Source organism: Melospiza melodia, chromosome 1, assembly GCF_035770615.1.
Source record: "Melospiza melodia melodia isolate bMelMel2 chromosome 1, bMelMel2.pri, whole genome shotgun sequence".
Lineage (NCBI taxonomy): Eukaryota > Metazoa > Chordata > Aves > Passeriformes > Passerellidae > Melospiza > Melospiza melodia.
Genome location: NC_086194.1, coordinates 165,343,215 through 165,357,233, shown reverse-complemented (window position 1 = coordinate 165,357,233; position 14,019 = coordinate 165,343,215). Strand labels below are relative to the sequence as shown.

The following is a 14,019-nucleotide window of genomic DNA, read 5'->3' as shown; positions in this document are numbered from 1 at the left end:
TTATTTAAATATATAGGTGAATTTCCTGTTAGTAAAAGATGACTCTTCAGTTTGATTAGATCTTTAGGTTAATAAAGGCAGGTAGGAAATACAGAATGACTTTCCTGATGCCACCACTTTGATTCGATGCCAGTTGTGATCCAGAATTGAACAGGCTGGGCTGGCAAGTGGTGGAGACGCCATGCCTGGAAAAATCTGGAGGAGGTGTAGCCCTGGCACTGGGGGACATGGTTTAGGGCTGTGAAAAATGCATATTTTATGACTGGCTTTTTGTAAATATTAAAATGAATATTATATGTGTTGTGTTAGAAAGTGTGAAAAATGCATGCATTTTATGATTGGCTTTTTGCAAATATTAAAATGAATATTATATGTGTTGTGTTAGAAAGTAATGCTGTATTAATTCTCTTAAGTAGTGTGTAAAATATAGTTTTAAGTTATAAAAATGTTAAATTAGAAACTATGCTATGTAAGATACTTTTTTTTAAAGTATCTTTTTTAAAGAAAGGGCTTGCAGTGAAATAGCAGCCACAAGACACCTAAATTTTTCAGAGAAAAAATAATTTATTGCCCCATTATCAGAAAAAATGAACTTCTTCCTGCCTCAAAGGTGCTGTTAGGATTCAGAGGAAGAAGTTGACCATGACCAGACAGAATCTTGTATTTGAATAGAATTTATGCATCATGTATGAAATGTATAAATATGCAACAGGCTGTTGTTTTTAAGGGTTAATCCTTTGTTAAAAGGGGTCCTTTTTCGGGCTTGTGCTGCCCAGAAAAAGGTACCCGGACAGCCGTAACTCTTTGGTTCTATTGTCTCATATTGTCCTAATTAAAATTATTATTACTCTAATTGTATTACTATTTTTATAACCATTTTATTACTATTAAACTTTTAAATTTAAGAAACGCCCAAGTGATTGGCGCTTTTCACAATGACTTGGCAGTGTCAGATTAACGGGTGGACTTGGTGATCTTACAGGTCTTTTCCAACCTGAACTGTTCTACGATGCTAAAATTGTACAGGACTGTGAAACACTGGAACAGGCTGCTTTCACAAACAAAGGAAAACAAGCTTTCTGCCCAAAATGTGTGAGGCAAACTAGTTGACGGATACGCAGGAGGAGGACAGAAGCATCACGCAAAGGACGAGACGCGAAATTTACGCCCGAGGAAAGGAACTCCCTGATCTCGGCCTGCCGAGGGAGGGCAGGGCCGGGATCCGCCTCAGCGCCGCCGCCCGGGGCCGTTGCTGTGGCAGCGCTGAGGCGCGGCCGGCAATGGCGGCGGTGCCTGAGGGCGGCCATGGTGCGCAGTGAGTGTCGGAGAGCGCCGCTTCCCTCCCCTCCCCTCCCCTCCCCGGGCCCGGCCCTCCTCCCCAGGACGGGCCCCGCGCCCTGCGCCCCTCCTTCGTGTCCGAGAAGGACACAAAGCTGGGGAAGGGGCTGGAGCACAAGTGTGATGAGGAGCTGAGCTGTGGGTGCTCAGTCAGGGGAGACCTCATGGCTCCCTACAACTCCCTGAAAGGAGGCTGTGGCCAGGGGGCTGCCGCTCTCTTCCCCCGTGTGACAGGATAAGAGATGGCCTCAAGTTGTGCCAGGGGAGGTCTGGCTTAGATGTTGGGAAAAATTTGTTCTCAAGCACTGGAACAGGCTGAGCGGGGAGCTGGTGGAGTCAGTAGGTCTGGAGTTATTTAAAACTCACGTAGATGTGACATTTAGGGACATGGTTTCGTGGTGGATTTGGCAGTGCTGGGTTGTACTAGATGATCTTAAAGGTGTTTTCCAATCTAAACAGTTCTCTGGGTCGCATTCCCTCTCGCCACAGTTGCCTCCCTTCCCCACCATCCCCACAGTCCCCTACTCTCCTGCCTCCCTTGGATAATTGTCAGATTTTCCTCCTCCCTGGCCATAACCCACATTTTATCTCACCATGTGAAGCACAGGGGTTCCTTGTATCCCAGAGCAGCCCTGAGAGGGCCAGCAGTGGGGACTGGGGTGGCCCTGCTGGGGACCCCTCCTTGGATAGGATGGCATCTGTCAGATGTGGAAAAACCCCAAATAGAGATAAAACACTCTATACTGTTACTTATGAATTGGTCATCTTTTACAGGTACAGCAGTATGACCCAAAAGACTGAGTGCTCACACCTTTTACCCATGAAAAAGGAGTTCCCTTCCTCTGTGATTTTTCTTGTAATCTGTTTTGATGGTATATTATCACTGGACTGCCAGTCCCATGCTGGGCTGACACAGTGCTTTGGACAGGAGCTCCTTCTCCCTGCAGGAAGATGGCAGCTGCCCTCCTGGAGCAGGCACTGCCTGAAGGAGAATGACTTTATCTCCTGAACAGCACAGCATGAATTTGAGTCTAAAAGTTATGGTTGCATACTTCACTTTTCTGAAATGCAGCTTCCCCCACCATCTCCTGCTACACCTGCAGCTGTCCATCTGCTTATTCATTAAATTTCTTTAATGTTATCCTTCATTTCTGCTTTGTTTTTTGAGTAAAGCATGCAATTTTTGGAAGCCCAGGCTTTAGAACTTCAATTGAACTTCAAGATCTCGGCTTGATTGATGCCATCCCTCATTTCCTCCTGTGTTCATGGGAACCTGGGAGTAGCTGTGATCTCTCAGGTCACTGCTCCAGTCCCTATTACTGCACACAACACCAGAAAATCTGGTTAATGAACGTTTTATTGAGTTCAGTGTGTTTGTCAATGTCCTGGAGATGCTGTTATTTAAAATTTTATGTAATATTTGTTTTCTCTTGCAAGCTTGTTTCCCTCATTCCTCTTCAATGAACTAGATCTTACACAAAATGTCAAATATTCAGGCAGTTCCCTACAACAGGATGTCAAAGTAGGTTTCTAAAGCTTCACTGTAGCTTCTATTGTGAAAGACTGTCTGCTTTGCAACTCATCTGTTAATGAAAGTGGACATTTTTGCAGAATTGCTGCAAAAATAATTTCAATTTTCATCAGCAAATGGAAATTGGGCTGTAATTAAGCTTTCAGGAATAGTTTGTATGACTTTTTTTCTATAAAGGGTATGGAGCATAATATTGCCACCTGTGAAAAATGCCAATCACTTTTTTTAAATTTTTAAAGTTTAATAGTAATAAAATGGTTATAAAATTAGTAATATAATTAGAGTAACAATAATTTGGACAGTTTGGATTAGGACAATATGATACAATAGAGACAAAGAGTTACAGATGTCCAGGTACATTTTCTGGGCAAAATAAGCCCGAAAAAGGACACACATTAACAGAGGATTAACCCTTAAAAGCAATAGTCTGTTGCATATTCATACACCTCATGCATGGTGCATAAATTCCATTCAAACACAGGATTCTGTCTGGTCAGTGACACCTTCTTCCTCTGGATCCTGACGGCGTCTCCAGGGCTGAGCAAGGCAGGAAGAAGTTTGTTTCTTCGGATAATGGGGCAATAAATTCTTTTTCTCTTAAAGATTAAGGTGTCCTCCTGTGGCTGCCATCTCAGTGCGAGTTCTCTCTTTAGAAAAAGTATCTTACATACATAGTTTCTATTTTAACATCATGTTATAACCTAAACCTATATTTACCACACTACTGAAGAAAATTAATACAGGATTACTTTCTAACATAACACATATAATGTTCATTTTAATATTTGTGAAAAGCCAATCATAAAGTATGCATTTTTCACACCACCAGTGTGTATGTATGCAGACTGGGGAGTATTGTTTTCCTGCTCAAAATGACCTGGTAATAGTGCCACTGAAAAATCTGCAGCCAAACACAGTAGTAAGCAGACTTTTTTTTCTTTCAATTTCCAGCAGATTTGCCAAGTAACTTAATAGAAATGTCAGTGTTTTTTCATATTTACTGTGAAGACTGAAGTATTTAGTCATGATTATTGACTTTTTTTTTCTCTTTTCTCTGTTACTTTAATCAAGTTCAAGTGGAAGGGAAGATGATTGTTCAGATGCAATAAACCTGCTCAATGTGGCTAAAAGAGACAAAGACACCTTTCCCAAAATGATTTATGTGCAGATAGGTTCCCCCTTCAACCAATATCTGTATCTCCACATTTAATTCTGTAAATTTATTCTGTCAGGTGAAACTGTTTTGAGCAGAAGGGAGATTTAAGCCTGGACATTTATAAATAATAGAATATAAATACAACCAGTTTCACCCTTTCCTGAATTCTGCAGATAGAGGAGCTGTACAGACACATGAGAGTTTGGGCTGTATTGGTACATAGTTTGCTGGTCAATGGGAATGTGTGCAGCCATTCCGGGACCTCTAATAAAGCTGGATGATTTCACAAAACCTCCCTGAGACAAAGAAATAAAGAGTACTTTTAATTAATGCATGGTAGAAAATTTGTTTTCACAGATCATTATATATTTTTTCTTTTTATTTGCTGTTCTTCAGATCCTTTTTGTAAGGCTTTTTTGTCTTTTTTTTCAGCATTAAAAATAATGAAAATACCTGTGCTAACTTGATAAAACCCTGTGGTTTTCCTCAGGACTTCACTGTAGCCCAGTGCTTGTCAAGGAGAGGAAGATGCTGGCACTTTTTGGTGCTGGAAACAAAGTTCTGTTATCTAGCTCAGGAGTGAGCACTGGTTCTTGTAGGATTTCTTTACCTTCGTGATACAGAGCCTTTTCACTGTTTGAGAGACTGCCTGGCATTAAATATTGCAACATGATAACTGAACCCAGGGCTCTGGTGCTTTTCAGCCACTGAAACTCCTCTGCTGGCTCTGATGAGCTGGTAGTGCCTAAGAAGTACCAGGTATACATTTCATTCTAACGTAAACATTTATAAACATGAGTTAGCTATGGAATAAAAAATATCTGCCCACTTTCAGCATTTATCCTGCTTATTTCTGTGCACCCTGTGCTGCTGCAAGAATATGATGACACACTGTGGTCTGCTTCCCCCTCACCCCCTGCTGCTGTCTGGGATGTGAACATCTGGCATCTGGAAATAAAACAGCACAAAACACTCCACTACTTGTCTACATGAATCAATCTGCAACCCAAGCTATGCTGAAAATAGTGGCTGCTGGGTTAATTTCTGCAAGGGTTGTATGACATTCTTATGGAAGACTCAGCAGTTTTCAAATGGATCTTTCCAAATGTTGCAGGTGACGTGATTGTGTTTCACAAAAGATGTTTACTGTGGCAGAGTGGGTCAAAGCTATCTAGTACTTGATATCTTGATATCATTTCTGCCAGATTTTATTTTTGTTGTTATTCCTACTGGGCTATCTGGTATGGTGGAACAAAATATTTTAATAATTTTATAATTTGCTCATAAGTCAGATGGCAGAAAATGATTAAAGGGAAATATGACATCCAATGTTTCTTTCAGTCACTGAAGATCTCGTTAGAAGACGTGCAGAGCATAACAACTGTGAAATTTTTTCACTGGAAGAAATCTCTTTGCATCAGCAGGAAATAGAAAAGCTAGAGCATCTTGACAAATGGTGTCGAGATTTAAAAATTCTCTATCTTCAAAATAACCTAATTCCAAAAATTGGTAAGTCTGTTGTCAGTATGGTTCTTTTAAAATGTATTCACATGCATAATTTTGAAATCAGAAAAAAAAAATATCCTGCTATACTTAAGGGAATGTGCTCCTATCAAGAGTTCCTTTCCTGGTTTCTTTGTTGAATTTATAAGAAGGTCAGAAATTTTTAAGGGAAATTTAAAATTAAAAATATACTACTGAGATACAAGTCACTAGAATATGAGTATGAAACACCTTTCATGGATTTAAATTTCAAAAGTCAGGATATAGTTTAAATATCCCATCTTGTGGCAGAGAGTCAAAGAGTTTACCATATACCATGGGCTGTGATACCACAGAATTAGCTCTTTCAGGCTCTTTTCAAAATTTCATTTTCATGCAAATCATATTTTTTGTTAACATTGAAATAATTTTTATTCAAATAAAATACTTTCTTGTGTGCTTGAACCAAACTTTCTGCAACAAAGTCTTCATGGTCTTCCTGCACCACAGAACAAGATATAATTTCATACCTTGGTTTTTTTCCATATTGGAAGATGTGGCATCAAGCCTTGGGCTGGAAAAGCTTAGATTCTACACATATTGTCTAGATGAACAATGAAAAGTTGGAAGTGGTCAGAAGTATGTTAGAATATCTCTTAGAAGTTCCTCAAGAAGAAAACAAAAATCCTAAGGTTTTAGGAGGAAGTTCTGTGCTCAGAAATTGCAGGCAAATCCTTTAAGTTTTTTCAAGGGACTCATCAGGAAATTCTATCTCTAAAGCGAGAGATTTAGAATTTTCTAAAGTGGAGGAATCTTTTCCCAGAGAAAACCAGTTTTTTAAACTGCTTTGTGCTTCCTTGCCCCATCAAAAGAAGGACTAAAATAAGTTGGTCTTCTCTCTGTTAATGAGTTCTTAATAAGGCACAAGATGTAATCTTGTGGTTTTTCTGTCAACACTCAGGCCTCCTTCAGGTTAGCACAGGATACCACATTCAGACTGTTGCTTTTTGAACCCAAAATTTTTTCAGCAGTTTCATTTTTGAGACTAGAAATTTCATTTTTGAGACGAGCAGTTTTTTTTTGTTACCATAATCTAACTGTAGGAGTTGAAAGAGCATGCAACTTGCTGATTCATATATTCTTGTATAACATGACAGCTTTCTGAGGTAATACTTTAATAACAAATGCAAAATAAAAAACAACCCCAAATCAAAAAACAACCAAAACAAGCCGCACCAAGCCCTACCCACACTATAGTGGTGACCAAAATAATTGTCAACAGGGGCTGTGTTGCAAAGTATTGAAGTTGAGGAGTTTTTCTTCCCACTGGATACCAGCAACTCCTTTCAGAGGACACAGCAGTTCCAAGCACTCTTCTGAATATCACAGAGAAATGGTTTATATTGGCTCTGTTGGGCTGTGTCTTTTCTCTTCTTAAAGCAACCCTTGATGCAGCTCTCAAGATCAGCCTTGCCTCATGAGCAGGCAGGGGCTTCTCAGGCATCCCCTGTGAGTGTGAGTGGTGCCACTGCCTTCAACACAGCTCTCACATCTTACAGAGATACAGAAATGTTCATTTCATTACAGAAATACTGCAAAAACAAACATCCAAACTAAGCTGCACAAGTTCTTGCTGAGAAATTGATGTCATCATTTGTTTGTGAGTTAGGTAGAAAATACTTCTCTAAGTTCTTAGTAAACTGTGGTAGGATTCATGTCACTGAATTTGTAGATATCTCACATTTCCCAAGATGGAATGTATCACTATGCTTTTTCAGCCATTCCTCTTGAATTAGATATGTGTGTTTTATGGATTTGTGATAAAAATGTGTTTATAACTTTCCTTGTTTATTTTTTGCCTTTTTATTTTGTTTTTTCAGAAAACTTTTTTGTTTTGTCTTTTTATTAACATTAAAATAGTAATGTCCAGTAATGTGGTACATATTCTGATTTGTCCTTTGCTGTTTTTCTGCTTCATTGTTGCTTTAAAGTAAGCAGGTGAAATCATCATACTTTCCAGTGCTGAAAACTGAAATAATCATCTATGTTTTGTTACAGAAAATGTGAGCAAACTAAAGAAGCTGGAATATTTGAATGTAGCTTTGAACAACATTGAAAGAATTGAAAATCTGGAAGGTCAGATTTTGAAAAAAGCCATTTTGCCTTTTCATATTAAAACAATGAATTTGTGACTTGGTGTAAAAGAGGGTGGAAGCCATTAAGTGTGCCCACCTGTGGGGGTATTTTGTGGATGTGTAGAGGATCCTTGGGTGCAGGGTTTCAGTAAGTTCTTCTTTAGAGCAAGCATTTCCTACTGCTGAATTTTTCTCTTTGAACTTTCCTAAATGTCTCTGGGTCACATTTCATCTTCAGGAATCAAATGTCACACACAAGAAGGTTCTGTGCTCAGCACAGGTTGCATTGAGGTTCTGAGTTTTTCTAAAAGAGGTTTTTACAGGATTTTTTTCTCTTTCATTGCTTGAAATCCTGTCTGTTTTATCTCTGTTTAATCCTTTATCCTGTCACTTTTGCACATTTCATGTGCAAAATATGGCACTTTCCAAGATTAAAATCTAAGACTTGGAGCAACCCATAAACACATTCCATATTACTTGAATAATTTATGACTTGATTGTTTTCTGTTTCTCAGTTCTGATTAGGCCAGTTGCTGAATCTTTAATATATCCACCTTGACAAAGGAACATTTGAAAAAAACCAAAACAAACAAACTGGTTGGTTGGTTATTTGTATGTGTGTGTGTTTTGGTTTTGTTTTGTTTTTTCTTTTGTTGGTTTAGTTGGGTACTTGGTTGGTTTACTTTGTGTTTTTAAGTCTGCAAGCTGATTCAAGGGGATGGCTTAAATAAGAAACAAGCAAATAGACTAAACACAAATTTGAAAATAGTGAAGAAGTAGGTAGTGTAGTACATATTTGGGAATTTGCTGAGAAATTTGCATTTCTTTACGTGCCACTAAATTTTAAGCTCAGCTATCAGGCTGTATTATTTATTACTGTGATTTGTCATTTACTTAGGAGTTACAACCTTTGGGGTTGGCCCTTGCATAAATTTGGGTTCTTTAAATCCCCTAATAAATTGTTCCATGTTGTTTACTCTCTTACAGCCCAACTGTGCATAAAACTTGGCAGATAGACCAGGAAAGGAAAGTGATTACAGTGATGTGAATCAAAGTTGAGCTTACTCTCAGCTAAAGTTTTTACACTTAGAGTCAAGTTTATGATTCATGGACACATTATGATAACAGGAAAAGCTAATAAATTTAAAAATCAGATTTTCCAGAGCAACTTGTTATCTAATTTATAGTTTCTGTTTGTAATGAATTGTTTTAGTACAAACACTTTCTCACCAGTTTTTGCAATTTAACCATTGATAAAGTGTTTACAATGACAGCTGAGTCCACAGAGTGGAAAATATAACTTGCAGTGAGTTTTTGGGAAGTTTTATCTTTGTACTTGAATAATATTACCAGAGATTAACCATACTCAGAACTGAAATTCATAATTGATTCTGCTGTCTTTAAGCAATTGGATTGGATTTTAGCCATATGATTGAGACTTAGCTGAGAAGGGGTATCATGGCAATCAGACTATTAAAAAGGAAATCCAGCTTATCTGAAAATTAAATATTTAATAGCTCATCCATGAATGTCCAAAAAGTTTTGATACTGATAAAGCCAACAATGTTACGGTATTTTGTATTTTATTGAGTTTGTTTTATTCCTGTAAATATTGTAAGCTCATAAACTTTAGCTGTGAGTCACTCTCACTCAGAAAGGGTATTGGAAAAGATGAGTTCTGATAGAATGAAATCAGTTTACAGAACACAAATGGAGACAGTTTTATATCCAGCTGTGTCCACGTGTGTGTATGCATATCATGTGTACAGTTATGGACAAATTGAATTAAGGCTTCTTTCAAACAGGCTGTGAAGAATTGAAGAAACTTGACCTGACAGCAAATTTCATTGGTGAACTCTCCAGCATTGAATCCCTAAAATGCAATATTCATCTGAAAGAGCTGTTTCTAATGGGTAACCCATGTACTGAATTTGAAGGTTATAGACAATTTGTAGTGGCAACTCTTCAGCAATTAAAAGTAAGATTTTAAAACTTAAATCCAAATAAAACATGAGTGCTGTTGACTGAACATACTTGGCCTAAACAAAAAAAACTCCTGTACTTGGAAAGCTAATAGACTTTTTCTTAATTTTCACAGGAAATTAAATTCTATTCCAAAGAAGAAATTACTACAATAAATAATATGATAATAATTGGTTCCATTCTGATGGAACCACAATTATTCATTAACTTTTCTGTCATCTTTATTGGAGATTCTTAAACAAAAGTTTTTCAGGTTTTTTTTTTTTTTTCCAAATAAATGTGTTTTACAGTTCTGGCAGTTTTTCCCTCATGGTTGTTATATACAATGTATTTTTAAATTATTAGCATGATTGCAGAGAGTTAGTGGGTTGATGGTACCATTCCAGCAATATGTATCAAACCTGAGTGTGAGACAGAAAAAAATACAAATTGGTGTAAAACTGCACTACATGGCATTGGCTGGAATTAGACACTGAGATTGTGGTTTTGTGCTGTGACTGAGCTGATGTAATGATTTCCTGCCAATGAAGCAGTCTCAGGCCTGAAAGATGTTCTCACAATTTTCCTCAGAGAAGCACAGGCACCGCTTAACTTATTAAGAGTAGATTCAACTTTGTCAGTTGGCAGCAAGCTTAGACATCAAAAGAAATCATTTTGGGTTGAATCAAAATCAGACAAAGACCAGAAATGGCTGAAGGGAGTCTCTACTGTATAGTCTAGTAAGACTAATTAAAATTCCTGGAAAATGCTAAAAGCAGATCTTAGAAACACAAAATCATTTTCAGATCTGAATAGAAAATAATTGTTAATTCTTTGGAATAAAGTATAATCACATAGTGCTTTTGATATGTGAAAGATGCATTTCTAATTATAGACAGAACTTAATTATCCAAATTAAACTACAATTGAATAGATTTATTGATTTGAATATATTTATACTTTCTCACATATTTATATTGACTTTTTCTCCTTCGGGAAGTATTTGGATAGTAAAGAAATAGAACGTTCAGAGAGGATTAAAGCCCTTCAAGACTATCCAGAAGTGCAGTGGAAAATCAGAGAACAGGAAGCAGCTTACTTTCTCAAAAGGGCCAGAGAAAAGGAAGAGGCTCAAAGAAGGATGCAAGAAAAAAAGGATGAGAAACAGAAACAGATGGACTCTAAGCTTGGATGGGACAGGTAACAGTGAACAACCACAGTTTGTGAGCAAACATTATTCTTTCTTTATTCACAAGTTTGGCTTTTTCCATTAAAGAATTTATAAAATTCCACTTAAATATTTTTGTTCATCGTTATTGTTGATTCAAGCAGAGTTATTTCTCCTCATGCATGTTACCTCTAATGAAAAATATAATTAGTTACAAACATAATTTATTATTGACTTGCAGACACAGTTCAATAGAATTTTTTCTCCCCAAACTCCAAGCTAAGTTGTCTGGGTGCCAAAGTAGTGTAATTAATAGTTTCTTTCAGGAGAACAGCTGGAAATTGTTGTTTAAGGTAAAGCAGGGGTTCCAGGGAAAGCAGCTGTTCATCTATAATTGCTTTTGCCTTAGCATCATCTTCAGCATCTGAGGGCTGAAATGGAATATTGCAGGCCTTTGGTGTTGGTTTTCCCTAGGCAGCAGCAGGATTTTTGTCTGGTGTCATCTTCTATTGCACTTGCTGCCCATTTTATTTTTAATCCCATAGAAACTGTTCCATGAAGCTGCCTGCAGAAATTTGTCCTCGTAGATCACACCTGTATCATAAATTTAGTTGTCTCTCTCTATTGATAGAGATTTATAGAAGCTTACAGCTAGGGAGAAAAAATTATTCAGGTGTTAAGATTGCATTTGAGGAGATACTCATTGCTACCATATAAATTTCTAATCTAATGGTGGGAATTCTTAAACAACACATGGAATGAAGGTTTTTTCTCACCTGAAAGTTGTGAGGGTATCTGAAAATTCTTTTCTGAAATTAAATCTGTTGAACTATCTCTCAGGGTTTTCAGGGGATTAGGTACAGTCATACTATCACTTCATAGTCAGGTAAATAAAAAACATTATGTCAAAATGTGCTTTGTTGATTGACAAAAGAAGCAGAGCAGAGAATGTTCTCCAAATATATAAGATACCAATCTTGATAGGAATTGTACAGTTATTATTGGGTCAAAAAATTATTGCAGTAATTTATTACCAAGTTACTTTTCCTTCACTTCATTGGGGTAATATTTCAGTGATCTTGTGTAGCCCAGACTCCCCACAGGAAAAACCCGATCGGGCAGAAGCAGATGGAGAACAAGAAAGATGCAGAACTGTTGAAAATGATGATGATGATGAAGACAGAAAATTTTGGGAGGAGCCTACACCATACACTCCAGAATCTAGATTAGAAACTCACAGGTACATGGAAGAAAAACGGAGAGCTAAAGACAATGCAAGGTACTTCTTTGTTTTAATATCTTGATGAATTGGAGGAGAAATTTTCAGAGGTGCAGAGAGCAGGCAGATGATTGCCTGACATTAAATATTACTGAGGACTGACAACTTAAATGCCTGTTGATTGTTAAAATAGGCTTATACAGTCTAAACTAAATATTCAGATTGTTGATTTTGTTTTCTTTCATTTTCTAAACTTCATTTTGTACTCCTTATTTTATTTTTCCTCAGAGGTTTTAAATATAGTTTTTTTTTTTTCAACTTATTTTTATGCAGTTTAGAAGTTCCACTTTTCTGTCAGCTAACTGTTTTGTGTAGTTCAACATTTAACTTTGTGCTAAAAACATTTATCCATACTGCAAATTGCATTATGTAATGCAGGCCAGGCTACAAGTTTTTTGCCCAAGTGGCATTTCAGGCACTTTTTCCATGTAACTGATAAATTTTTTCTCATACTTTATCAAAGATATTTGTCACAAGTCATAAGATTTTTTTATCTGTGCTATTTGACATGGTGAATCTGAAGAAGTCTGGTCCCTGAAAAGCCTTTAAAACTTCATAAATTTGTTCCTTGTTTTGCTGAACATGCAAAATATATGCAGATACTAGCAAAACCCCCAGTATTTTATTGCTGCTGGCTTATCAGTTCCACAGACATTGCAAACAGTGTCTTGTTATTTACAGTGTCTTTTTCTTTTTTTTTCTCTCTCTCTTCTACTTATATAACATACTTTGTGCTGGAGATTTTTTTAGCTGTTCTTTTTAAGGACTTGCTTTTTAAAATTTTTGTCAAGGCTAAGTATTGAAAAAGTCAGTCCTAGGGAATTCTCCAGGAAATCTGGAAATGTGCATAACTTGTTGTTATTATTAATTCAAGTTCTAGCACTTTCCCGGAAGAACTTCTGTGAAACTCAGTTTCTAACCAGTTTGAGTTTTGCTGTGTTTGGAAATGCCTTGCTCTAGTCAAAAGCAAATGTGTTCCAAATGCTTCCCTCTAAAAATTCAAGGACAGTCCAAACAGTATAATAAGTATATAATATTATAATAAAGATATAATAATTAATTTCTGAATTTTTCTGAATTCCCAATGCATTTGAAAGAGTTAAAAAATCTTTTATGGGTAATTTCATTTGGTGTTGAGAAAGTTTCACAGCATCGCCGTAAAATGGTTCACATGAATAGACAATTTCATCTGGGAACAGATTGGTAAGAGCTAACAGGTGGTAGGATATAATTTGTGAGGTGTTTCTGAGAACATCCTTTGAACAGTGGTGGTTCCTTCACTTTGCTTTTACGTGTCAAATCTAGGAATTCAGGTGTGGAGACTGGCAGCCCACAAATCCCACACAAAAGCTGATTTATGTTATAGAATAGTGTTTAACACTTGGATAATTGTCTTTCTTAAACAGAAATTGGTTTTATGTAGTTGTTCCAGTAGGTCCATTTAAGTGTTCTTATTTCTTTTTCAAATCCCTTGTATTTATAGACCAAATCTATTTTATGGGGGTTTTTTCCCCAAGGTGTTCTAAATCTATAATATTTTATATCTATAATTAGTAATTTACCTTTCACATGCTCTTAATCTTGAATTTATCATAAGAAATAGGTTCAGGAACAGAAAAGAAGCAATGCATTGTTGTTGGCTTTTTTTGAGAAATGTTTTCCCTTTTAATATGGTGACTAATGTGGTCATACCCACTATATTGACCAGCTGAAGAGTGGATTAATGCAATGTGACAGTGCTATATTTTTTAAAAAAACTCCATATTTTTACTTAGGTGTGAGCAGAATTTTCTTTTTCATGTTACTAAGGTTCCTTGCTCTTCCTTCCCATGCTCATAATTTAAACATTTACACAGGAAAATACCAGTATTACAAGTATCAATATATTAATACCACTATTACAAGTCTTAATATTCTTACTATGATCTACTTTGGGCAGATAAATTTATCATAGCTGGTTTATTGTAC

General features: G+C 36.7%; 1 protein-coding gene across 2 annotated transcripts in view; it reads left to right on the top strand.

Annotated features, from left to right (window-relative positions):
* Positions 1-14,019, top strand: part of LOC134428045 (dynein axonemal assembly factor 11-like) — a 51,836-nt gene that overhangs the window by 13,877 nt on the left and 23,940 nt on the right. The window contains exons 1-6 of one of the 2 annotated variants that reach the window (XM_063174339.1): positions 1,270-1,315; positions 5,367-5,534; positions 7,566-7,643; positions 9,448-9,620; positions 10,605-10,804; positions 11,860-12,051. In XM_063174339.1, coding sequence (XP_063030409.1) covers positions 1,306-1,315; positions 5,367-5,534; positions 7,566-7,643; positions 9,448-9,620; positions 10,605-10,804; positions 11,860-12,051 — 821 coding nt within the window. In that variant the 5' untranslated portion in view covers positions 1,270-1,305. Of the gene's footprint in view, positions 1-1,269; positions 1,316-5,366; positions 5,535-7,565; positions 7,644-9,447; positions 9,621-10,604; positions 10,805-11,859; positions 12,052-14,019 lie in introns of those variants that run through there. The other variant, XM_063174346.1, reaches the window with a different exon arrangement.